This window comes from Ovis aries, chromosome 1 (genome assembly GCF_016772045.2).
Source record: "Ovis aries strain OAR_USU_Benz2616 breed Rambouillet chromosome 1, ARS-UI_Ramb_v3.0, whole genome shotgun sequence".
Lineage (NCBI taxonomy): Eukaryota > Metazoa > Chordata > Mammalia > Artiodactyla > Bovidae > Ovis > Ovis aries.
In genome coordinates, this window is record NC_056054.1 from 177,880,834 (window position 1) to 177,908,429 (window position 27,596).

The 27,596-nt window shown below is 38.4% G+C and overlaps 1 protein-coding gene across 1 annotated transcript in view; it reads right to left on the reverse strand.

Moving 5' to 3' along the window:
- Positions 1-12,696: 12,696 nt before the first annotated feature.
- The window catches only part of SLC9C1 (solute carrier family 9 member C1), a 110,643-nt gene continuing 95,743 nt past the window's right edge, over positions 12,697-27,596 (reverse strand). The window contains exons 24-27 of the mRNA XM_027962312.3: positions 22,578-22,709; positions 22,259-22,444; positions 19,154-19,277; positions 12,697-12,902 (exon numbers count right to left, since the gene is read on the reverse strand). Of these exons, the coding sequence (XP_027818113.2) occupies positions 12,697-12,902; positions 19,154-19,277; positions 22,259-22,444; positions 22,578-22,709 (648 nt within the window). The remainder of the gene's footprint in view (positions 12,903-19,153; positions 19,278-22,258; positions 22,445-22,577; positions 22,710-27,596) is intronic.

The window sequence follows — 27,596 nt, forward strand, 5'->3', positions numbered from 1 at the left end:
TAAAAAGATTTTTATCCAAAGCTTGCAAAGAACTCTCAAGACTCACTAGGAATAGAACAAACATCAAATAAGATGGGCAAAATATTTGAAAAGATTTTCATCAAAGAAAATATACAGATGGCGAACAAATTCATGAAAAGATGTTGAACATCACAGTCATTGCGGGTGTAATGATTTAAACCAAAACCACAAAGCAATACTTTTGCACACCTATTAGAGAGGCTAACATTTGAAAATGAAAGCAAAAACTGATAATACTAAGTGCTGACAAGGAAAGCAGAACATCTGGAAGTCTCACATATTGCTGATAGGAATGCAAGATGTTTCAGCTTCTTTGGAAAACAGTATGGCATAGCCTTACCATACAACCTAGCTCCTAGGCATTAACCCAAATGAAATAAGAAATCAAGAACTCTAAGAACTTGTATGCATATGTTTATAGCTTCTTTACTCATAATTGCCAAATAAAACCAAACCCTGGAAATAACCCAAATAATCTCAAGTAGTAAATGTCTAAACAAACCATGTCACATTCACACAATGGGCTTTGGCCCAGTAATAAAAAGGAATGGGCTACTAATATTATACTTTTTATAATGTATATTCAAAGGAGGAGAAGGGGGCAATAGAGGATGAGATTGTTTGATGATATCACTGACTTAGTGGACTTGAGTTTGAATAAACTCTGGGAGATAGTGAAGGATAGGGAAGCCTGACATGCTGCAGTCCATGGGATCACAGAGAGTCAGACATGACTTAGGGACTGAACGACAGCGACTAATATATACAACAACATGGACGAATCTCAAATGAATGAGTGGACGAATCCAGTCTTAAAGCCTATCTTTTGTGACATTCAAGATGAGGCAAAACTGTAGGGACAGATAACACACCAGTGGTGGCCAGGAAAAGGAGTAGGAGAAGGTTTGAACTTCTAGGACCAGGGAATTTTTTGTTGTTGTTGTTGTTCTGTATCTTCTGGTGGTGGAGGCATGATTGTTTTCATTTCTCATGATTCGCAGGGCTGTATACCCCAAAGTGTGCATTTTACTATATGTAATAATTATATCTCAACAGACAGAGATTTAAAAAGTGAAAGAAGTTAACTTGGGGACAGGGATTATGGATTTTTAAAGTTGTTCTTATAGTTGGTGGTTGGTTCCAGTTTGGTCGCTTATCTGTTCTTCACTCCTTCAGCAACTATATGTTGAGTGCCTACTGTATGTTGATCACTGTGGATTCTGTGATGAACAAAGCAGATATAAGCCTACCCTCATGGATCTCCTTGAAATGAAACAAAGGGCCAGAAGACTTGATTGCTTGTCCTAGAGTAATGTAGAGGTCATACCTACAACAGAGGGCAGTGTGGGGAGGCAGCTCAGAAGAAATCATGTTAGAGAAATTGGGTATTAGTTGTATAACACCAGACCCGTCACTCTTGCCCCCCTGGATCAATCCAGGCTGTCTCTGTGAGGGGTTTCCTGGAGCAATTTCTCACAAACTGACTGAGAGGTGGACAAGCAATCCAGGAACGTTTCTTCCAGGCCCTAGGGGCCATCTTTTGAAAATTCAATCTCCATAGAAGACAAGGCTCTTATCTCCCAGTTTTCCTGGGAGGAGAGGCATCAAACTTTAGCTAGTTCCTGGCTCCAGATGGCAAACCTACCCCCAGGTAAAACGGTAAGAGGAAATTTTATCTTTTAAGGACAATCAGCAAACATACTACCAAATGAAGTCAGGATAACTAATGTGTGACAGATAATGCAGTCAAGTCCTCTTATTTGAAGACTAGACATTATTTATTCGGAAAAAACTGTTTACAACATTTTGAATTAGTTTGGCTATATATTAATAAAAGGGCAAGATTTCTTTAGTTTTGTAATCTCCTTGAAGTGAAGTGAGATCACTCAGTCATGTCCGACTCTTCACGACCCCATGGACTGCAGCCTACCAGGCTCCTCTGCCCATGGGATTTTCCAGTCAAGAGTACTGGAGTGGGTTGTCGTTTCCTTCTCCAGGGGATCTTCCCCACCCAGGGATTGAACCCAGGTCTCCCACAGTGTAGACAGACGGTTTACTGTCTGAGCCACCAGGGAAGCCTGGAAGCTATCCTCAGTGGATAGCCAATGATCCTCATTACATTCTGGTTTAATATTTATTCAATATGCCAGCTTTCCCAGAGCACAGAGTACCTTATTCTTGATCTCCACCCTGAACTCCTTTCAGGGTGTGCTGAAGGTCAGCAACTGCACTGGCTAATGATTCAATTCTTGCAGAACCAGATGGCGAATGACTTTTAGTTGGAGCTTTCAACGCCAATCTGACTTTAGCTGCCAAGGCAGGTTAGAGGCCTTTTGGATAACAGTGATTCTTTGAACTTTTTCAGTCTCAAAATACTAGATGGTATAAATCTAGCTCTAGGTAGTCCTTTTTAGACTTTGCAATTAGAAATAGAAGCTGAGAAAGCTATTTATGCTAAGCAAAATAATTTTGGAACATTTTATGACAGGGAAAGAACTGGTTTATTTAAGAATGCTTGTAGAGTCAGGAATATAATAGCTTAGTTAAGACTTAGTTAAGTTTTAGTTAAGACCATTTTTCTTTTCCTTAAAAAAGTCTCATAGAGAGAGTGAAGGCTGTGTGATGGATTAATATTGAGATGTTTTCCTGAGTATAGTTTTCTATATACTTTTGGGTACAGAATATGAGGTGATTAGGAGTCCTAGCTAATGTCAGAGAGTTATGTGTTGGAAAACTATGACTGTTAATTGCTATTATTCCTCATAAAGGAGTTTTTAACTGTTTTTATTTTTTTAAATTTTGTTGAAATGTAGTTGATTTACGATGTGCTAGTTTCTGCTATACAGCAAAGTGACTCAGTTATACACAATATCTTTTTTTTTTAATTTTTTTTTTATTTGGTTGCACTGGGTCTTAGTTGTGGCATGCAGGATCTAGTTTACTGACCAGGGATCGAACTCAGACCCCCCTGCTTTGGGACCCCAGAGTCTTAACCACTGGACCACCAGGGAAGTCCCAGGTGTATATATATATATATATATATATATATATGTCCTTTTTCATCTTCTCTTCCGTTACAGTTTATCACATGATATAGAATATAGTTGCCTGTGCTATATAGTAAGACCCTGTATTTTCTTTATTCATCTGTGGATGGACATTTAGTTTGTTTCTGTATCTTATTTATTACAAATAGAGCTACTACGAACATAGGGGTGCATATATCTTTTTGAGTTATAGTTTTGTCTGGGTATTTGCCCAGGAGTGGACTTGCTAGATCACATGGCAACTCTGTTTTTAGTTTTTTTGGAAACCTCTGTACTGTTTTCCATTGTAGCTGCACCAATTTTTATTCCCAGCAACAGTGTAAGAGGGTTCCCTTTTCTCTGCACCTTCTTCTGCATTTGTCATTTGTAGACATTTTAATGATCGCAATTCTAGTTTTAAAAGGAGGCAGTAACACAGTTCCAATCCCTCTAAGTGAATTTGGGGCTGGAATTTTGCTATCTGGTGAAGGGGTGTTAGCATATGACTTCCTGGTGGCAATAATACCACAAAAGATTATTTTTAATAATAAGGGAATGGTTTAGAAACAAAATGGGAATTTTTTCAGCTCACTGAGAGGGCTCCTACAATGTACCCAATCAGGTGGATGGTATAGCACTCTTCCTTGGCATTGTTTGGACTATTTTTTCAGAATGGATGACCCTTGGGAAGAATGTTCTTTTTTTCTGCAAAGTTTCCTATTTTTCGTTAGTAAGACTAACATGGAATATGGAAAATTAAGTTATATACATGGCAAAAAAATACAAACTAGGCTTAACCATTGTAAAAGTTAAAAGCTAAGCCAAAAATGAAGTCCCAAGGGTGAAAAGACCAAGTAAAGCCCTTGTCTAAAAATATTAAAGGCAGACAGGTATGCTTCCTCTGAGGAGTCTAGTGGAAATGAGCTCTAAGCGCCCTTCTCAGTCCAAAATCTGCATTAGATTCTTTCTGGTGAAGGAGGAGTTCTGGGCACACAACCATCATATGCTGAGCAGGGTGGTATACACCTTGCAAGGTACTGAGTTTATTTCACATCTCAGTGCCTTGTGCAGGCTTCTTTCCCCACGTGGAGATGTTTACACTCAAGGACATGTTCCTAGTCAGACACTGACAATGACTAATATTTGTGGAATATGTCCTTCTCTTCTCCAGTGGCTTAGATTTCCAAAATAAAATCTAGAGAACTTAAAAAGCATTGTAAAGTATTCTGAATTCATTTGGGGGATGTAAGTCCAAGTATCCTCACGTCTAGCTGTGACTTTGAGTAATTTTCTGAATTCTTTAAGCTCCATTACTAGTGCCTACCCCCCACAGTTTGTGTAGTGATTGCCCAAGCTGAAACGAGGGCAAAGCTCTCAGAAGAGTGTCTCGTGCACACTGCTCTCACTTTCAGTGGTGACTACCACTGGACAGCCCTTCTCCCTCCTGGTGTCTGGTTCCAGATCAAGGGCTTCACTCTCTGTCGCCTTAGCATTCCTGGCCTGTCACCACCTCCTCATTCATTCTGCTGAGGTGGAGTGGCTGGCTTATCAGGTTGAATTTGGAAGCAGAATCTGGATGTTCTTGTTTGGCCCCTTCTTTATGATTTCTATTGGGAGTGATCTCACCCTTAGAAACCTTAGTTTTTGCTGTTCTCAGCTATGTAGTAAGCTTAATGACAAATGCTCACAGTAGTAAAACTGTCCAAATCTGGGGGTCAAAAGGCAACCATGCATTGTAAGTCAATTCAGTCACTAATAAAGAAGTATGTGTGGGGAGGGCAGGGTGGGATATGTTTGTTTTAGGTTCTAATTGCCTCAATCCTTTGTCTTAATTTTCACTTGGTTCAGAATTCAGGAAAGGGTACTCATTAATAAGATCCTTATGGTATTATGCTAAGTGAAATAAGTCAGACAGAGAAAGTCAAATACATATAACTTATATGTGGAATCTAAAAATAAAATGAGCTAATGACTATTAAAAAAAAGGAAACAGACTCTCAGATATAGAGAACAAAGCAGTGGTTACCAGTGAGGTGGGGGAGAGGGGAGGGACAATATAGGGGTAGGGACCTAAAAGATACAAACTATTATGTTTAAAAATAAATAAGCTACAATACAGGAAGTATATCCAACATTTTATAATAACTAAAAATGAAATATAACCTTAAAAATTGTGAATTACTATGAGGTATACCTGTAATATATAATATCCTACATCAACTACATCTCAGTAATAAAAAAGTCCTTCAGATATTAAAACAGCTGTCATGTAACTATCACCGGAAAAAAAAATTGTTGAGGTTAGTTTTGGAGAGAAGTGACAGCAGTTTTTCTTTTTTTTTTTTTTTTTAAATTTTTGGTTGTACTAGGTCTTCATTGCTGCATGTGGGCTTTCTCTAGTTGTGGTGTGCAGGCTTTTCCTTGTGATGGCTTCTCTTGTTGTGGAACACAGGCTTTAGGGCTCACAGGCTTCAGTTGTTGGAGTGCGTGGGCTTAATTGCCCCGTGGCATGGTGGATCTTCCCAGACCAGGAATTGAACCTGCGTCCTCTGCATTGACAGGCAGATTCTTAATCACTGGACTCCCTGAGAAGTCTAATAGCAGTTTGATTTGACTTCTCAACAGCAACAAACCAAACTATCTCCTCCACAAGCACATTTTATGAATGGAATCGCTACACTTGGCTTCTTTGAAAAATGTGCCTACCACCAGTTGTAGCAAGAACAAAGTTTGGAATAACATTTCCCAACCTCTGGGTGGAGGCATGATTGTAAAGATATATATTTAAATTTTTATTAATTCTTCAGGTGTTTATTTAGGACCTACCATACTGCAGGTGTATATGGTACAATCACTAATTGTAGACTTGTTATCAAAGTTCTGCTCTGCCTCTTACTAGCTATGAGGTTTTCCACAAAGTACTGAATTCACTCTTTACTCATTTGTAAATTGGAAATAATAGTACCTACCTTATATGATTACTGTGAAGATTATATAAGTTTATAACTGTAGAGCATTTGTTATATAAGAGCATACAGAAGCAATGCAGTATCTCTTCACTGTTAAGATTATTTTTAAAAATCATGTGCTGCCTACTGTAAATATAATCATGAACAAAATGGACACCAAAAGTTTTATTTAAGGCTAACTTACATGGTTAAGTCTTTCTATGGTTAAATCCTTTCTATTTGTTATTTTAAATCACTGAGGGCTTCCAGGATGAGTGAAATGCAATGACACTTCACTGAATGAATGACAAAAATCAACACTTGGTTCAAGAGCAACACTTAAAATACTTTTTAATTGCATTTAATTTTCATAAAGTGAATCAAACCATTTTTTTTCCAAGAGTAATATACAAACTATCCAGGTAGCATAAGCTTATTTTCTGGTTCTAAAATTAAAACTTACTCTAAGATATTCTGGGGTGTTTTATATATTTTAAATAATAGATATTTTAAATCCAGGAAATTTTGCAATATATATATATATTTATATTGAATGAAACAGTTGCAAAGTCCAAATTTCTTTCAGTGTGGCACCAAGAATATCCACATAGGATTCAACTCAAAGTTGCTCCCTCTTGAGGTAGGGAAAGGTGCTTCAAAAACAGGAGGCATTGCATGACAGCAGGGCTACTACACGTGCCAGTCTTCTAAACAGCCTTGTCAAAACATTTCTAAAAGAAACGGAAATGAAAGAAAACAATCAGACCCAAAAGAACTCCGGACTCTTTTGGCACTGACCCACAACCCAGGATAGGATGTCCTGGAGGGTCAGTTTTATTGCCACAAGAAATATCTGGTCATTATTAATGACACCAAGGAAGGAAGCTGAGCAATTGAATGTGAATCACTTGTCATCATAAGGGGTGGTAACATGATTTAAACAGGGAGTATGAATCCAAGAAACCCCTGGGATCTGTTGAACTGGGTGTGGAAGTTTATGGACTAGCAGGAGGAGGGTTTACTATTGTGGGAATAACTGACTGGAGTCATTATCACTCACTGAGTTTTGGCTCTGTCTATTACCATCTGGTGGCTCAGATGGTTAAGAATCTGCCTGCAATGCAGGAGACTAGGGTCCTATCCTTGAGTTGGGAAGATCCCCCAGCTGAAGGGAATGGCAACCTACTCCAGTCTTCTTGCCTGGAGAACTCCATGGATTGCCTGGAGAACTCCATGGACAGAGGAGCCTGGCATGCTACAGTTGCAAAGACCTGGACACGACTAAGCAACTAACACTTTCACTTCCACGTTTCCTAACAATATGGACTTCTGAGTGTAAAATGTGGTACAAAAGACAACAGACAACTTTCAAGTAATTTATATTTGAATAATTCTTAATGGTTTTACAGTCATATTTTTCATTATGAGTAATAAAACCACATAAAATAAGAGAGATAAATAAGACCATCCCTAGTCTCCCTTTCTTAATTACATCATTTGGATTTACTTTTCTGGCCTTGTTTACACTAAACATGTTATATGTACAGTTTTGAATTCAGCTTTTACATTTTATGTTGAACTACTCAACCATAGTAGTATGACACCCCTTGCTTTATGGATGTTCTGTAGTGAAATTATACATTTTTTCTTTGTTGAACACTTTGGCGATTTAAAATGTTTTGTCACTAGAAATGGTAGTGTATTAGACATTTTGCACATTTGTCTACTTGTATACCTTGTATTTGGAGAAGGCAGTGGCACCCCACTCCAGTACTCCTGCCTGGGAAATCCCATGGACGGAAGAGCCTGGTAGGCTGCAGTCCATGGGGTCGCGAAGAGTTGGACAGGACTGAGCAACTTCACTTTCACTTTTCACTTTCATGTACCGGAGAAGGAAATGGCAACCCACTCCAGAATGCTTGCCTGGAGAATCCCAGGGATGGGAGCCTGGTAAGCCGCCACCTATGGGGTCACACAGAGTCGGACACGACTGACGTGACTTAGCAGCAGCATGCCTTGTATTACTTTCTTTGAGTTGATTTTCAGAAGAGAAATCACTGAGGCAAACTGTGTGAGCATTTTTATGACTTTTGTTGACAAATTGCTTATCTACCAGCTAAATATGAGAAAATAAGTATCATTCTATTTTCATTTATTTCAAAGAAAATAATTCTACCATTTAATAAAAATGGTTCTTTAAAAAATGTTAATTCTTTGTTGTTGTTTAGTTTTGCTTTTTTAATTTTTTCCACATTTTGGGTATCGTCTTTTCCCTGAATTGGCTGTTCATAAGTTTGCCTGTTGGTATCATAGTGTTTTCCTCATCATTTTGTACACGTTTTCCCAAGGTAAAGATATTCATTGTGTTGCAAATAATTCTTTCAAACACCTTTTAGTTAGCCTTTAAATCTATTTTAAAATATGATCTTTGTCAGAGAAAGTGGTATTCAACAGTTAATGTATTTTAAATGGAGATAAAAAATTTATCTGAAGGTCATACAGTTCAGTTCAGTTCAGTTTAGTCGCTCAGTCATGCCCAACTCTTTGCAACCCCATGAATTGCAGCACGCCAGGCCTCCCTGTCCATCACCAACTCCTGGAGTTCACTCAGACTCATGTCCATCGAGTCAGTGATGTCATCCAGCCATCTCATCCTCTGTCGTCCCCTTCTCCTCCTGCCCCCAATCCCTCCCAGCATCAGAGTCTTTTCCAATGAGTCAACTCTTCTCATGAGGTGAGAAAGTACTGGAGTTTCAGCTTTAGCATCATTTCTTCCAAAGAACACCCAGGACTGATCTCCTTTAGAATGGACTGGTTGGATCTCCTTGCAGTCCAAGGGACTCTCAAGAGTCTTCTCCAACACCACAGTTTAAAAGCATCAATTCTTCGGTGCTCAGCTTTCTTCACAGTCCAACTCTCACATCCATACATGACCACTGGAAAAACCATAGCCTTGACTAGACGGACCTTTGTTGGCAAAGTAATATCTCTGCTTTTGAATATGCTATCTAGGTTGGTCATAACTTTTCTTCAAAGGAGTAAGCGTCTTTTAATTTCATGGCTGCAGTCACCATCTGCAGTGATTTTGGAGCTCAAGTCTGACACTGTTTCCCCATCTATTTCCCATGAAGTGATGGGACCAGATGCCATGATCTTCGTTTTCTGAATGTTGAGCTTTAAGCCAACTTTTTCACTCTCCTCTTTCACTTTCATCAAGAGGCTTTTTAGTTCCTCCTCACTTTCTGCCATATGGGTGGTGTTATCTGCATATTTGAGGTTATTGATATTTCTCCAGGCAATCTTGATTCCAGCTTGTGTTTCTTCCAGCCCAGTGTTTCTCATTATGTACTCTGCTTAGAAGTTAAATAAGCAGGGTGACAATATACAGCCTCGAGGTACTCCTTTTCCTATTTGGAACCAGTCTGTTGTTCCATGTCCAGTTTGAACTGTTGCTTCCTGACCTACATACAGGTTTCTCAAGAGGCAGGTCAGGTGGTCTGGTATTCCCATCTCTTTCAGAATTTTCCACAGTTTATTGTGATCCACACAGTCGAAGGCTTTGGTATAGTCAATAAAGCAGAAATAGATGTTTTTCTGGAACTCTCTTGCTTTTTCCATGATCCAGCGGATGTTGGCAATTTGATCTCTGTCTGCCTTTTCTAAAACCAGCTTGAAAATCTGGAAGCTCATGGTTCACGTATTGCTGAAGCCTGTGCTCAAACAGTCTTCTATCTTAGCACACAGGACTATAGTCTTCTCTGCTCCCCACCCTGCCATATCCTTTTATTTATTAGACTGTGAAAATCTTGTAGCCAGGGCTCATGTCTAATTCAGCCTGTCTAAACAGCACATAGTGCAGGCGGCTGCAACCGGCGCACATAGCGCGGCCGAGAAGAGCTACCCGACGTCCGAGGCCAGGGACAGAAGCCGGGAGGACCCCATGCCCGAGGGGCGGCGGCCAAGAGGTGTTACCCCACGACCGAGGTCGGGGGCAGCGGCCGAGAGTGCCAGGCTGCGACGGTGCAGGAACGGCCGGGAGGAGCAACCCCAGGTCCAAGGAGCGGTGGCTGCGCGGGTGCAGGAGGGCCTAGAGGAGCTATTCCACGTTCAAGGTTAGGAGGGGCGGTTGGTGAGGAGATACCCCTCATCCAAGGTAAGAAGCAGCGGGTGCGCTTTGCTGGAGCAGCCGTGAAGAGATTCCCCAGGTCCGAGGTAAGAGAAGGTCATACAGAGCACTTATAAACAGAAATATTTCCCCAGACACGACATTTTGTACTGCCAACAGCCAGGTTGGTCTACTCATTGTTTCTAAAAGTCAGTCTCTTGCGTCTTCTGTTCTAAGCATCAGCTTCTTTTCTCTAGGAAGACTTTGCTATGCTTAGTAGCTATCTGTTTCTTTTGAATTCATTTAACTTCAGTTGACACTGTCCACCGTGTTTCTGGTATTGTGATTTAATTGCCTTCTGTGTGGTATGTTTTGCCTCCTTAACTAGAACATAAATTTTTGAGCATGAAGTCATAGCTTATTGTCTGCTTATATCTTCCATATTACATGGCTGCCTGTAAAACAACCTACCAAACTGGGAGCAACTAGTGTTGCATGTGAGATTAAATAGCAGAATAAAGAGAGGGAACCATGAAACTATAGTTTCCAGAAATTCAGATAAAGGAATCTTATTTTAAAGTTAATTTTCCCAGTTAGAATTTAGAATTAGTGCCAGTAGAAGAATCTTCTGGCTAGCAGAAGGTGGTATAAGCGTATTATCACACAAAGGCAAATAAACTGTCTTCCTTCTACATCTCCAGGAAGACGTATGCACCCACTCATGTTGGGAAAACTGAACCTGCTTACCAGACTTCCGTTTAGGCTTATTTGAGGTGTTCTTATAGATGCTCTTATCCATCATGATCTTAGCAATTGATTTCCTAGGCTCTTGATTCTAAAAATGGAGATAGGAGCTAAGTTAATAAGATGTATAAAACAGAGCTGGTGTCAAATCTGGTCTGTAGGTCAGGGGACCTACAGCTGGGACTCCTGGCAGTGGCAGCACTGTATGGGGACCAAAATGCTCTGTAAGGAACCACTTAATGTTGTGACAGGCTTTTTAATGATGTAAAGGAAAAGCTACAGTTCTGGGCTGGCAGTAATCAGGGAAAACTTTGAGGGGAGAGGGAAGGGAGTTGGCTCAGAAACACAACCAAGATTTACCATCAGGGAGAACAAGCATTTATTAAATAACAGAATTTGTTGATCTTCTCTGTATGTCTAACTAGCTGATGTTTCTACCATTTAATGGACTCTCACTTTCAAACTACTTCTTCTGTGTTAACAACTCTCATGCAAATCATTTTCTTTTTAATTAAATAAAAGCTGCAGTTTGGGACATTATATACTGGGAGAGCATTAGCTTTCCTGGCTCCTCCCTTCGTTCCCCCAAATACGCTATTAAGATAAATCCTACAAGCTTGGCAGCCTACCAAGGCTAAGGAGAAAGATGGCTTAATCAGTAAGCAGGAAGGAGCCATCTTGTATTTTATCTTAAGTGTCTTACTCATCATTTTTTGTTTATTTATTAACTGTAATTTCCCTTTGTTATTTCCTAGTCTTTAGCAGAAACTATGTTTGGGAGAATTAGAGGAGGTGATTATATTCATGGTTTTTTTTAAGGAAGTTAATATGGGAAGAGCAAAAGACATTTGGAGAAGCAGTTTACAATGTTAAGAAGCAGTCTCAAATACTTTGTGGTGTACCTCCCATTTCTTTAATCTCCATAGCAGCACCATATGAAAGTGACTTATTATTTTATCTGTTTTATAGACAGGGAGAGTGATGCTAAGGCAGGTTGACAGATTTGTTCAAGGTCACATGGCTAACTGTGATGGAATCAGTAAGCAAACCAGAGACTTTCATGCTACACCCCACACTCTCAACCCCTAGGCTACTGAGTCAGCAGTTTGAGGCAACAAGCAACAACTAGGGAGGGTTTGAGGGAAAACTTCCCCAGGAAGACTCTAAAACTCAAGGATAAACTGAACTTCCTGCTTTTATGTAGAATGAGAACTTATGTATTAAAGAAGAGTGTTGGGCTCTTCAAGACCTGAGAACTTGGACACATTTGAGTTAAAGACAGACATGAATAAAATACCTTCAATGTCCCTCATGGAACTTTTAATAACCTTTCATTCAACATGTACTCGTGAGGCAAGTTTCGGGGGAGAAGAAGAACGTGTTTTGAGTTTGATGCCTTCTGCTAATAGAGTAAGTGGACTGAATCGATGTAAAATGTCTTTAACAATCAAATATACAATTTTCTGATGTATTCATTTGTAGCAGCTATTTCTCATATTCTGGGTATTATAATTAGCATCTCCTGGGACAATACTACAAGCTTGGAAAAGACTAGAAATAAAAATAAATTCTCTACCTCACTTGAAACTCACTAAAATCCAGTCTGCAGTTAGGCTGGTGGAGATCTAGTGAGGTCCAGGTAGGCTGGTGGAGATCTAGTGAGGTACAGTTGTCTCTAGGTACTTGCAGGGCCCTGGTTCCGGGACAGCACTCCCTCTTCCCATGAATACCAATATCAAGGGATGCTCAAGTCCCGTATGTACAATGACATAGTACAGTCAGGGCCCAGGAGCCACATGTTCCGTGTTCTAGGATATGAAGAACTGACTGTATTTTCATTCTATTTCTCAGTTTACCTGAGTATATGTCTCTTCTTGAGAGAGATTTTCATTTGTTCCACTTTTGGCTCCTTCAAAATCAATATGTGTCTCTTCTTGAGAGAGATCTTCATGTGTTCCATTTTCACCTGCTTCAAATTGAGTATGTGTCTCTTCTGGAAGGGGATATTCACATGTTCTGGACTCAGCTCCTTCAGAAAAGACTGCATTAATTCAAACACTGAAACAAACAACCATATTAATTAGTCCAACTATCCAATTCAGCCAAGTTCAAGTCACTGTGATCTGAAATTGGTGGCAATTTCAGCTGGTAGGAAATGGGGTCACTTAAAAAAAAAGAGATTAAAAGTCTTTTATTATAGAGATTGTGTAACAAATGTGCAGAAAGTTTGGAAAGTACAGAGACTTTACTGTCCTACCATCGCCAAAGTACTTTTATATCAATATGTATTGAGCATGCCAGGCCCATTGGTAAGCAATGGGGATACATAAGAAAGCAAATAAATGATCATCTGTGCTCTCTTGGAGAAGATGGATCAGCAAACATACGAACAAAAAAATACATGATGGGAAAATAGGACTGTGTGCATAATGGGCTATGGGAGCACAGGGAAAGTGCAGTTCTGTGAATTTGGGATGTATTGGTGATGCTGAGATTTAAGGAACAATAATTTTACTCCACGGAATGGGGAGATGTGGGGCAAGCACTTTTAGAGGGTTCTAGGCAGAAGGAAGGGAAAAAAATGTGCAAAGGTTCAGGAACGAGAGACCATGAGGTCTCTCATATTATGTGAACCATTAGCCATTTGGTATGGCCACATTTTCGATTGTGGGGAGGGAAGGTGTCTGAAGAATGAGCAGATGATGAAGTTTCCCGTACTATGTCCTAATTCTGCTTAATATGAAGATCAGTGGGGACCCATGGAATGACAGTATTGTGTTCACATGGATTCAAAAGTTTATAATTGTAACGCAATAAAGATAAAATTTGTTTAAAATTAGCAAGACAATGTTGTATCAGTGCTACTTTTACGTGACATGTATCATTGGTCTTTTCCAAGGTACTGCCTGGGAAATTAATTGTTTAATGCTTATTAAGCATTCAGTTGTGTTAATTTAATTAACCATTCATTTATCATTAGACATTTTGATAACTTCTGATTTCTATTCTTATAAATAATGCTTAATTACCTTAATTACTTTTTTCTTTTTTAAATTAATTTTTTTATTGAAGGATAATTGCTTTACAGAATTTTGTTGTTTTCTGTCAAACCTCAACATGAATTGGCCATAGGTATACATATATACCCTCCCTTTTGAAGCTCCTACCCATCTCCCTCTCCATCCCGCCCCTCTAAGTTGACACAGAACACCTGTTTGAGTTTCCTTAGCTATACAGCAAATTCCCATTGGCTATATCTATTTTACATATGGTAATGTAAGTTTTCATGTTACTCTTTCCATACATCTCACCTCCTCCTCTCTCCCCATGTCCATAAATCTATTCTCTATGTCTCTATGTTTCTCCATTGCTGCCCCGTAAATAAATTTCTTCAGTACCATTTTTCCAGATTCCAATATATGCATTAGAATATGATATTTATCTTTTTTCTTTCTGACTTACTTCCCTTTGTATAATAAGTTCTAGGTTCATCAGTCTCATTAAAACTAACTCAAATATGTTCCTTTTTATGGCTGAGTAATATTTCATTGTGTGTATGCACCACAACTTCTTTATCTATTCATCTGTCAATGGACATCTAGGTTGCTTCCATGTTTTAGCTATTGCAAATAGTGCTGCAACGAACAATGGGATACATGGGTATTTTTCAATTGTGATTTCCTCAGAGTATATGCCTAAGAGTGGGATTGCTGGGTCATATGGTGGTTTTATTCCTAGTTTTTTAAGGAATCTCCATACCGTCTTCCATAGTGGCAGTATCTATTTACATTACTACCAACAGTGCAAGAGCATTCCTTTTTCTCCACACCCTCTCCAGCATTTATTGAGTGTAGACTTTTTGATGATGGCCATTCTGACTGGTATGAGGTGATACCTCATTGTAGTTTTGATTTGCATTCCTGTAATAATGAACAATGGTGAGCATTTTTTCATATGTTTGTTAGCCATCTGTATGTATTCTTTGGAGAAATGTCTGTTTAGGTCTTTTTCCCACTTTTTGATTGGGTTGTTTGTTTTTCTGGTATTGAGTTGTATGAGCTGCTTGGATATTTTGGAAATTAATCCTTTGTCAGTTGTTTTATTTGCTATTATTTTCTCCTATTCTGAGGGTTCTCTTTTCACCTTGCTTGTAGTTTACTTTGCTGTGCAAAAGCTTTTATGTTTCATCAGGTCCCACTTGTTTACTCTTGTTTTTATTTCCATTATGCCATGAAATTAAAAGACGCTTACTCCTTGGAAGAAAAGTTATGACCAACCTAGATAGCATATTCAAAAGCAGAGACATTACTTTGCCAACAAAGGTCCGTCTAGTCAAGGCTATGGTTTTTCCAGTGGTCATGTATAGATGCGAGAGTTGGATTGTGAAGAAAGCTGAGCACCGAAGAATTGATGCTTTTGAACTGTGGTGCTGGAGAAGACTCTTGAGAGTCCCTTGGACTGCAAGGAGATCCAACCAGTCCATTCTGAAGGAGATCAGCCCTGGGATTTCTTTGGAAGGAATGATGCTAAAGCTGAAACTCCAGTACTTTGGCCACCTCATGCGAAGCGTTGACTCATTGGAAAAGACCCTGATGCTGGGAGGGATTGGGGGCAGGAGGAGAATGGGATGACAGAGGATGAGATGGCTGGATGGCATCATTGACTAGATGGACGTGAATCTGAGTGAACTCCAGGAGTTGGTGATGGACAGGGAGGCCTGGCGTGCTGCAATTCATGGGGTTGCAGAGTCAGACACGACTGAGCAACTGAACTGAACTGAGGAGGTGGGTCATAGAGGACCCTGCTTTGACTTATGTCATCGAGTGTTCTGCCTCTGTTTTCCTCTAAGAGTTTTATAATTTCTGGTCTTACATTTAGGTCTTTAATCAATTTTATCATTGTGTATGGTGTTAGGAAGTGTTCTAATTTCATTCTTTCACATGTAGCTGTCCAGTTTTCCTAGCACCATTTATTGAAGAGGCTGTCTTTACCCCATTGTATATTCTTGCCTCCTTTGTCAAAAATAAGGTACCCATAGGTGCATGGGTTTATTTCTGAGCTTTCTATCTTGTTCCATTGGTCTATATTTATGTTTTTGTGCCAGTACCATACTGTCTTGATGACTGTAGCTTTGTAGTATAATCTGAAATCAGAAGGTTAATTCTTCCAGCTTCTTCCTTCTTTCTCAAGACTGCTTTGGCTATTCAGGGTCTTTTATGTTTCCATATGAGTTGTGAAATTTTTATTCTAGTTCTGGTGAAAAATGTTATTGGTAATTTGATAGGGATCACATTGAATCTGTAGATTGCATTTGCTAGTATAATAATTTTCACAATATTGATTCTTCCTACCCAGGAACATGGAATATCTCTCCATCTGTTTATGTCATCTTTGATTTCTTTCATTAGTGTCTTATAATTTTCTGTGTACAGGTCTTTTGTCTCCTTAGGTGAGTGTATTCCTAGCTATTTAATTTTTTTTGTTGCAATGGTGAATGGGATTGATTACTTAATTGCTTTTTCTGATTTTTCATTTTTAGTATATTGAAATGCAAGTGATTTCTGTGTATTGATTTTGTATCCTGTAACTTTACTAAATTCACTGATTAGCTCTAGTAATTTTCCGAGACCATCTTTAGGGTTTTCTATGTCATGTCATCTGCAAACAGTGAGAGCTTTACTTCTTTTCTGATCTGAATTCCTTTCATCTCTTTTTCTTCTCTGATTGCTGTAGCTAGGACTTCCAGAACTATGTTGAATAATAGTGGTGAAAGTGTATACCCTTGTCTTGTTCTTGATCTTAGGAGAATGCTTTCAATTTTTGACCATTGAGAATAATGTTTGCTCTAGGCTTATCATATATGGCCTTTACAATGTTGAGGTAGGTTCCCTCTAAGCCCATTTTTGAAGATTTTAATCATAAATGGATGCTGAATTTTGTCAAGGGCTTTTTCTGCATGTATTGAGATTTTCATATGGTTTTTATCTTTCAATTTATTAATATGGTGTATCACATTGATTGATTTGCATATATTGAAGAATCCTTGCATCCCTGGAATAGATCCTATTTGATCATGGTGTATGAGCTTTTTGATGTGTTGCTGAATTCTGTTTGCTAAAATTTTGTTGAGGACTTTTGCATCTATGTTCATCAGTGATATAGGCCTATAGTTTTCTTTTTTGTGTTGTCTTTGTCTGGTTTTGGTATCAGGGTGATGGTGGCCTTGTAGAATGTTTGGAAGTGTTCCTTCATCTGCAATTTTTGAAAGAGTTTTAGAAGGATAGGCATTAGCTCTTCTCTAAATGTTTGATAGAATTCTCCTGTGAAGCCATCTGGTCCTGGGCTTTTGTCTTTTGGGAGATTTTTGATCACAGCTTTAATTTCAGTGCTTGCAATTGGGTTGTTCATAATTTCTATTTCTTCCTGGTTCAGTCTTGGAAGATCAAACTTTTCTAAGAATCTGTTCATTTCTTCCAGATTATCCATTTTATTGCTATATAGCTGTTCATAATAGTCTCTTATAATCCTTTGTATTTCTGCATTGTCTGTTGTAACCTCTCCTTTTTCATTTCTAACTTTGTTGATTTGATTCTTCTTTCTTTTTTTCTTGATGAGTCTGGCTAAGGGTTTGTCGATTTTATTCATCTTCTCAGAAAACCAGCTTTAGTTTTGTTAATCTTTACTACTGTATAGACATTTTGATAACTTCTAATTTTTATTCTTATAAATAATGCTTAATTACCTTAATTACTTTTTGCTTTATTTATTTACAATAAATGTCTAGAAATTATATTATTAATTTATCTTTATTGAGATATAATTGACATATTTAGAAATTCCATGATTTAAGCAAGGGGTATAAATACTTTTAGGGCTTTTGGAATTTTGTGATAAACTTATTTGATCAATTTGTACTGGTGTCAAGATAAGAATGTATATCAGAAAAACTACATTTTAAAAAGTTTTTGAATTTATTTTTAATTGGAAGATAGTTGTTTTACAATGTTGTGTTGGTTTCTGCATTCAACAACATGAATCGGGCATCAGTTAGTTCAGTTCAGTTCAGTCCCTCAGTCGTGTCCAGCTCTTCGCGACCCCATGAATCACAGCACGCCATGCCTCCCTGTCCATCACCAACTCCTGGAGTTCAAACTCATGTCCATCAAGTTGGTGATGCCATCATACTAGCTCATCCTCTGTCGTCCCCTTCTCCTCCTGCCCCCAATCCCTCCCAGCATCAGAGTCTTTTCCAATGAGTCAACTCCTTCTCATGAGGTGGCCAACATACTGGAGTTTCAGCTTCAGCATCAGTCTTTCCAATGAACACCCAGGACTGATTTCCTTTAGGATCAGTCCTAAAGGAAATTGGATCTCCTTGCAGTCCAAGGGACTCTCAAGAGTCTTCTCCAACACCACAGTTCAGAAGCATCAATTCTTCGGCCCTCAGCTTTGTTCACAGTCCAACTCTCACATCCATACATGACCATCCATATGCATGAATCAGGCATAAGTATACATAAATCCCCCTTTCTCTTAAACCTCTCTCCCACTCACTACATTTTTTGAGCCTTAGTCATTATAATACTTTAAAAATCTCATAATGAAATAGGCTAATATTTAATTTCTGTTTCTTTAAATATTAGTAGTGTTGAACTTTTGTCTACATTTTGTTTTCAATAAAACTTTTCTTCCATGAACTGTCCTTTGTTGATCTCTTGATTGGTAATATTTCAGAGAAGTAAAAAATATTAAAGAATATTTATTCCATAATTCAAATATAACTCAATTTTTAAAACTATCTCAAATTTATTTTCCAAATTTTAATCAATAGCTTATAGCAGTTATTAAATAATCATTTATATTATGATTCAATTTCATTCATGCAAAATTTGTATGGAGAATAGGCTTATAATAAGGTTATTTATTCAGGTCTATGATTTATGTCTCTGTTATTCAGACAACACAACAACATTTTCATTATTACTGCTATATAAAATGTTTTAACTTTTGGAAAGAACTAGAAATTTCCTCATCAATCTTTTCTTCATTTTATTTTTATATACTTATAATGTTTATAATATATGATACTTATTATAGTTATGTATTTATTTTATAGATTAAGTATAGAATAATTTCTAACTATAACTTAGATATTCTCAGTCATAGTTCACACATTGGATATCAAATATGGTAGTTAAAAGATTCCTCAATACTTTAGGCAGAGTGCATACAAGTTTCCAAATACTATAGGGTTATTTCATAAAAGAAAAATAAGTTCCCAATTATTCAAAGAATTCTAACTTACATACCTGATGTTGTTGGATGAGCTGGTTTATGTGAAGCTATATACTTTCTAGTGTTCCACCTGAATCTTTTCGAATATATCGAAGTTTGAACAATTGTTACCTTTGTGAAATCTTCAGTGCCTTGTATCTGAAAATCGACAGATTACAAGCTAATTTCTAAGTAAAAATCTAACAATGAAATGTTCTCTAGTAAGCTACTATCTCAGACCTTCTCTAAATGTCTGGGCCTGAAAACTGACACTGTAAATAGACATTGAAGTGAAGTGAAGTGAAAGTCACTCAGTTCTGTCTGACTCTTTGCGACCCCATGGACTGTACAGTCCATGTAATTCTCCAGACCAGAATACTGGAGTGGGTAACCCTTCCCTTCTCCAGGGGATCTCCTGAACTCAGAGATTGAACCCAGGTATCCCGCATTGCAGGTGGATTCTTTACCATCTGAGCCACCAGGGAAGCCCAAATAAACATTAGATATAGCTAAATACTTGGATATGTTAGCTTTGTGAAAGTCAATATTCTCTATACTCTCACTGATTTTAAATTATTTTGTCCATTTTTATTACAAATGAGAAAAACAGTGAAGACTTAATTATCCATGACCCTTTAAAATATCACCCAGAGTATTTTTCTATGTGGCAAAAAGAAAGTCTGAATGTCAATGGATTTCAAGACATCTTCCAGTCCAAACTCATAGTGAGGAGAGCTTTATGCCCAGGACAGTACACAGAGTTGGGCAGGTTTGGGCTGCCTAAAGACTCTCTTTCTTGGTTATCTAAATTCCCGACCCAGAATCCCTAACTAAGCTCTATTATCACGTATTCAGGAATAGAGGTAGGGAGTACCATAGTTAAGAATAATGTTTCACTTCCTCTCACTGGCTATCAGATTAGTGGTATCCACGTGGAAAATTTTCTTATGACCATTTCTCAGTTCAGGATTCCTCTTACCTCCAATACATTTTTCTTGTGTCCCATATTTACCTTTTAAGCACTTCTATCATAACGGGACATGGAACAACAGACTGGTTCCAAATAGGAAAAGAAGTACATCAAGGCTGTATATTGTCACCCTGCTTATTTAACTTATATGCAGAGTACATCATGAGAGATGCTGGGCTGGAGGAAGCACAAGCTGGAATCAAGATTTCCAGGAGAAATATCAATAACCTCAGATATGCAGATGACACCACCTTTATGGCAGAAACTGAAGAAGAACTGAAGAGTCTCTTGATGAAAGTGAAAGAGAGCGAAACAGTTGGCTTAAAGCTCAATATTCAGAAAAGATCATGGCATCCAGTCCTATCACTTCGTGGCAAATAGATGGGGAAACAGTGGATACGGTGGCTGACTATTTTTCTGGGCTCCAAAATCACTGCAGTTGGTGATTGCAGCTGTGAAATTAAACGACGCTTACTCCTTGGAAGGAAAGCTATGACCAACCTAGACAGCACATTAAAAAGCAGAGATATTACTTTGCCAACAAAGGTCCATCTAGTCAAGACTATGGTTTTTCCAGTGGTCATGTATGGATGTAAGAGTTGGACTATAAAGATAGCTGAGCGCCAAAGAATTGAAGCTTTTGAACTGTGGTGTTGGAGAAGACTCTTGAGAGTCCCTTGGACTGCAAGGACATCCAACCAGTTCATCCAAAGCTCAGTCCCGGGTGTTCATCGGAAGGACTGATAGCTGAAACTGAAGCTCCAATACTTTGGCCACCTGATGCAAAGAGCTGACTCATTTGAAAAGACCCTGATGCTGGGAAAGATTGAGAGCAGGAGGAGAAGGGGACGACAAAGGATGAGATGGTTGGATGACATCACCGACTTGATGGACATGGGTTTGGGTAGACTCTGGGAACTGGTGATGGACAGGGAGGCCTGGCGTGCTGCGGTTCATGGGGTCACAAAGAGTTGGACATGACTGAGCGACTGAACTGAACTGATCATAGCTGTAAACATTTATGGATCTATTTTTACATATTTCTTTTTGCTTGATTGAGAGATCTCTTGAGGGCAAGTTGCAAGACTCATTTGTTTTGAACGCTCTAGCATCTAGCACTGTGTCTGTCATGTGTGTGAAGTCACTCAGTTGTGTCCGACTCTTTGCGACCCCATGGACTGTAGCCTACCAGGCTCCTCTGTCCATGGGATTTTCCAAGCATTAGTACTGGAGTGGATTGCCATTTCCTTCTCCAGGGGATCTTCCCAACCCAGGGATCGAACCCAGGTCTCCCACATTGTAGACAGACGCTTTACCGTCTAAGCCACAAGCCTAAAAAATACTTTAATTAAATCTAGGTCTCTCTTTCAATTTACTTTCTTTAGCAGTATTTTATGTGTCCTCTGATTCCCGTAGACATGTACCTCTCTTACTCTACCCAAGTCCACACACATACATGCACAAACACACACATATACTATGATATTCCTTCATTCTCTCTTTCTTTTTATGGCACAGTTTTTCATTTTAATTGGGCTTCCCTGGAGGCTCAGACAGTAAAGAAACTGCCTGCAATGCAGGAGACCCAGGTCCTGGGGAAGGGAATGGCTACCCACTCCAGGATTCTTGCCTGTAGAATCCCATGGACAGAGGAGCCTGGTGGGCTACATCCATGGGGTTGTAAAGAGATGGACATGACTGAACAACTAACCACACACGTAACTCAACAGCTTAAATATGAGAAAGTCCTTCATTGTTACATTCACTTTCAAAGTAGCTGAAGAAATACCAGTAATACTCACTTCAGCTTAGGACTGAGAGAACTTTTTTTACAGCACTGTTGAAATAATCCAGAGAGAGTAGTCCTGCAATATGTACATGAACTGAATAGGTCCTCTTTTGCTATTTACAATTGTACCAAAATATAACTGTGGTCAAAATGTATAGCTTGGCCTGATTCATTGATAGTGAATAGGAACAGGTTGGTGTTTGGGCTACCCAGTGCTAAAGCAATCCGTGAACTTGGAGCGTGTGTGCTGTGTGTGTGTTCATGGCGTGGCAGGGGAATGGGAGAGAATGGGAAGGTGGGAAAGTGACACTTTTTCTACTATTAACTCATTGTTGGACAAATGGAATATTGACCTGAAGATATGAATCAATATTTCTTTACCTGATGACATGTTATAGGAATTAAGAAAGGAGCCTTATAAGCTTTGCGTAACTGACAGTCTTCCACAGCTCCATGGATGAGGATGACATAAATTACTGTTTCATCATAGATGTCGGTTTTGGTATTCTTTGGTATATCTTTTACATAAATGTTACTGAGTTTTAATTGCATCTTGTAATTCCAATCCTATAAGAAAAATATAATTTCACAGTCTATTGTTTATAAAGATTAATATAAATTCCTAAATAATTAATTTCTAACAATACTTTAATTCATTTTCATTCAGAGAGAAGGACAATTTCACATAAGCACCTCTTACCTCATAAGATAAATGTTCCCTGATTTTTTTGGCAGTAATAGAAAGTCCAAGTTTTAGCCACATTCTGTATTCAATGTGAGGACAAAATTGTTCAAAAGCTTCATACAAGTGATTTTTGGGGATAAAACATGTCTGGAAAAAAAGAGGATATAAACTTACTATTTCATTCTGTGCATTCATGATTCAATGAAATGAAATTTTCTCATATACATGTAATATTAAAGTTAATAATACTTAAATTATGCAGATTCATTTTATTGCCTGAAAACCTAGTGAAATGTATCTATTTAGTAAATATTGGTGCAGTGTTGTTATATACTAAGTATTAAAAGGCTGTATGATTTAATGAGACTTCTTTATTATCTTATAGATTCTGAATAAAATAGAAAACAAAGACTCAAAGATCATTTAACCTTTTAAATAAAGACATAAATATTTCTAAAAACATTATTTGGGGGGAGCAAATATTTTGGTCAGTAATAAAATTCTCATACTAACAGTGATTAGACTACTGACTCTTAGGAATAAGCTGCTATGAAGACACATGAGATTGTGTTTGTTGGTTTTAAATTCTCTTGGTAATCAGCCATGAGTATGTTTGCTGGGTAATATAGTAAATATGTTTTTTTTTTTTTTAGTTTTTTATTTTTTAAATTTTAAAATCTTTAATTCTTACATGCGTTCCCAAACATGAACCCCCCTCCCAGCTCCCTCCTCATAACATCTCTCTGGGTTATCCCCATGCACCAGCCCCAAGCATGCTGTATCCTGCGTCAGACATAGACTGGCGATTCAATTCTTACATGATAGTATACATGTTAGAATGCCATTCTCCCAAATCATCCCACCCTCTCCCTCTCCCTCTGAGTCCAAAAGTCCGTTATACAAATCTGTGTCTTTTTTGCTGTCTTGCATACAGGGTCGTCATTGCCATCTTTCTAAATTCCATATATATGTGTTAGTATACTGTATATGTATTTAAAATAAACTGCTAAACTGTTTTCAGATGAGGCTGTAACATTTTACCCTTTATTTAGCCACGTATGAGAATTTCAGTTGCTTAACATCCTTGCTAATACTTTGTGTTCAATCTACGTATTTTTAGCCAATGTAGTATGTATATAGTGATACCTTATCATGATTTTAATTTGCATTTCTCTGAGCATTAAAAGATGCTTACTCCTTGGAAGAAAAGTTATGACCAACCTAGATAGCATATTGAAAAGCAGAGACATTACTTTGCCAACAAAGGTCCATCTAGTCAAGGCTATGGTTTTTCCAGTGGTCATGTATGGATGTGAGAGTTGGACTGTGAAGAAAGCTGAGCACCGAAGAATTGATGCATTTGAACTGTGGTGTTGGAGAAGACTCTTGAGAGAGATCCAAGCTGTGAGGAGATCCAACCAGTCCATTCTGAAGGAGATCAGCCCTGGGATTTCTTTGGAGCAAATGATGCTAAAGCTGAAACTCCAGTACTTCAGCCACCTCATGCGAAGAGTTGATTCATTGGAAAAGACTCTGATGCTGGGAGGGATTGGGGGCAGGAGGAGAATGGGACGACAGAGGATGAGATGGCTGGATGGCCTCACAGACTCGATGGACGTGAGTCTGAGTGAACTCCAGGAGTTGGTGATGGACAGGGAGGCCTGGCGTGCTGCGATTCATGGGGTCACAAGGAGTCGGACACGACTGAGCGATTGAACTGAACTGAACTGAACTGAGCACTAATGATATTGAGCGTCTTCTTCATATGTTTATGGGCCATTTGTATATTCTTTTATGAAGTATCTGTTCAAATCCATTGCGCAATTTTAAATCCTGAAGCATAGTTGATTTACAATATTTTATTAGTTTTAGGTGTACAACATAGTGATCCAATATTATTATAGATTATACTCCATTTAAAGTTATTACAAAGTATTGACCCTATTTCCTGTGCTGTACAATATATCCTTCACACATGGTAATTTGTACCTCTTAACCCCCAAGCAAGAATACTGAAGTGGGTTGCCCTGTTTTGTCCTACCCCCTTTCCTCTCCCTACTGATAACCACTACTTTGTTTTCCATTTCTATAAGTCTGTTTCTGTTTTGTCATATTAACTTGTTTTTTTTTTTAGATTCTGCATAAAAGTGATAACTTAAAGTACTTGTCTTTCTCTGTCTTTCTATTATTTCATTAAATATAATACCCTCCAAGTCCATCCATGTTGTTGCAAATAGCATAATTTCATTCTTTTTTGGTTTAGTAATACTGTATATCTCAAATCTTCTTTATCCGTTCATTTGTTGATGGACATTTTGGTTGCTTTCACATCTTAGTTGTTATAAATAATACTAGTGTGAATATGGAGGAACATGGATCTTTTCAAATTCATGTTTTTATTTTCTTCACATACCTATCTAAGAGCAGAGTTCCTGGATCATATGATAGCTCTATTTTTAGTTTTTTTGACCAACCTCCATACTGTTTTTCATAGTGGCACAAATTTACATTCCTGCCAACAGTGTAGGTTGGTGGTGTTGTAGTTGTTTAGTCACTAAGTCATGTCTGACTCTTTTGTGACCCCATGATCTGCAGCTTGACAGGCTCCTGTGTCCATGGGATTTCCCAAGTAAGAATATTGGAGTGGGTTGCCACTTCCTTCTTCAGGGGATCTTCCTGACCCAAGGCTCAAACCTATGTCTCTGGCATTGGCTGATGGATTATTTACTACTGAGCCACCAGGGAGACCTTGGAGGGTTCCCTTCATCCACATCGTCACCAATATTTGTTATTTGTAGACTTTTTGATGAGAGCCATTCTGACAGAGGTGAGGTAATAACTCACTGTAATACTGACTTGCATTTCTCTGATATTTACCAATGATGAGCATCTTTTCATGTGCCTGTTGACCTTCTGTATATCTTATTTGGAAAAGTATCTATTCAGGTCTTCTGCCCATTATGTAACTGAGTTGTTTTGAAATTGAGTTGTATGAGCTGTTTATGTGTTTTGGATATTAATCTGTTATTGGTCATGCAATTTGCAGATATTTTCTACTGATCAATAGGATGACTTTTTATGTTGTCAATGGTTTCCTTTTCCACGGAAAGGCTTTTAAGATTAATTAGGTACCATTTGCTTGTTTTTGCATTTGTTTCCTTTGCTTTAGGAGACATATTCAAAAAAATATTGCTATGGTTTATGTCAAAGAGTGTTCTGCCTATGATCCCGACTAGAGTTTACAGTTTACAGCCTTACATTTAGGTCTTTAATTAATTTTCAATTTTGTATTTGGTGTGAGAAAAAGTTATAATTTCATTATTTTATATGTAGCTGTCCAGTTTTCCCAGCAACACTTATTGAAGAGTCTGTATTTTCTCCATTGTATATTTTTGCCTTGATTTAGATTAGTTGACCACAAGTACATAGGTTTATTTCTGGATTCTCTGCTCTGTTCCATTAATCTGTGTCCCCTTTGCCTTTAGCTTCTCTTCTTTCCTCAGCTATTTGTGAGGCCCCCTCAGACAACCATTTTGCCTTTTTGCATTATTTTTTCTTGGGGATGGTCTTGATCCCTGCCTCCTGTACAATGTCATGAACCTCCGTCCATAGTTCTTCAGGCACTCTGTCTATCAGATCTAATCCCTTAAATCTATTACTCCCTTCCTCTGTATAATCGTAAGGGGTTTGATTTAGGTCATACATGAATGGTCTAGTGGTTTTCCCTATTTTCTTCAATTTAAGTCTGAATTTGGCAATAGGAGTTCATGATCTGAGCCACAGTCAGCTCCCAATCTTGTTTTTGCTGACTGTATAAAGCTTCTCCATCTTTGGCTGCAAAGAATATAATCAGTCTGATTTTGGTATTGACCATCTGGTGATGTCCACATGTAAAGTCTTCTCTTGTGTTGTTGTAAGAGGGTGTTTACTATGACCAGCACGTTCTCTTGGAAAAACTCTGTTAGTCTTTGCCCTGCTTCATTTTGTACTGCAAGGCCAAATTTGCCTGTTACCCCAGGTATCTCTTGCCTTCCTATTTTTGCATTCCAGGCACCCATGATGAAAAGGACATCTTCTTTGGGTGTTAGTTCTAGAAGGTCTTGTAGGTCTTCATAGAACTGTTCAACTTCATCTTCTTCAGTGTTATTGGTTAGGGCATAGATTTGGATTACTGTAATATTGAATGGTTTGCCTTGGAAATGAACAGAGATCATTCTGTCATTTTTGAGATTGCACCCAAGTACTGCATTTTGGACTCTTTTGTTGACTATGATGGCTACTCCATTTCTTCTAAGGAATTCTTGCTCACAGTAGAAGATATAATGGGCATCTGAATTAAAATTGCCCATTCCAGTCCATTTTAGTTCACTAATTTTTAAAATGTCCATGTTCACTCTTGCCATCTCCTGTTTGACCACTTCTAATTTACCTTGATTCATGGACCTAACATTCCTAACAAATCAATACTTTGTTTTAAAGTCTGTATTCCTAATGTGAGTATTGTTACACAGCTTTTTTATTTCTATTTGCATGAAATATTTTTTCCCATCCCTTCACTTTCAGTCTGTGTATATCTTTAGCTCTGAAGTGAGTCTCTGGTAATTAGCATTGTTTTTTATCCAATCACCTAACCTATATCTTCTGACTGGAGCATTTAGTCTATTGACATTTAAAATGATTACTGATAGTTCAGTTCAGTTCAGTTCAGTTGCTCAGTCATGTCCGACTCTTTGCGACCCCGTGAATCACAGCACACCAGGCCTCCCTGTTCATCACCATCTCCTGGAGTTCACTCAGACTCACGTCCATCGAGTCAGTGGTGCCATCCAGCCATCTTATCCTCTGTCATCCCCTTCTCCTCCTGCCCCCAATCCCACCCAGCATCAGAGTCTTTTCCAATGAGTCAACTCTTTGCATGAGGTGGCCAAAGTGTTGGAGCTTCAGCTTTAGCATCAGTCCTTCCAATGAACACCCAGAACTAATCTCCTTTAGAATGGACTGGCTGGATCTCCTTGCAGTCCAAGGGACTCTCAA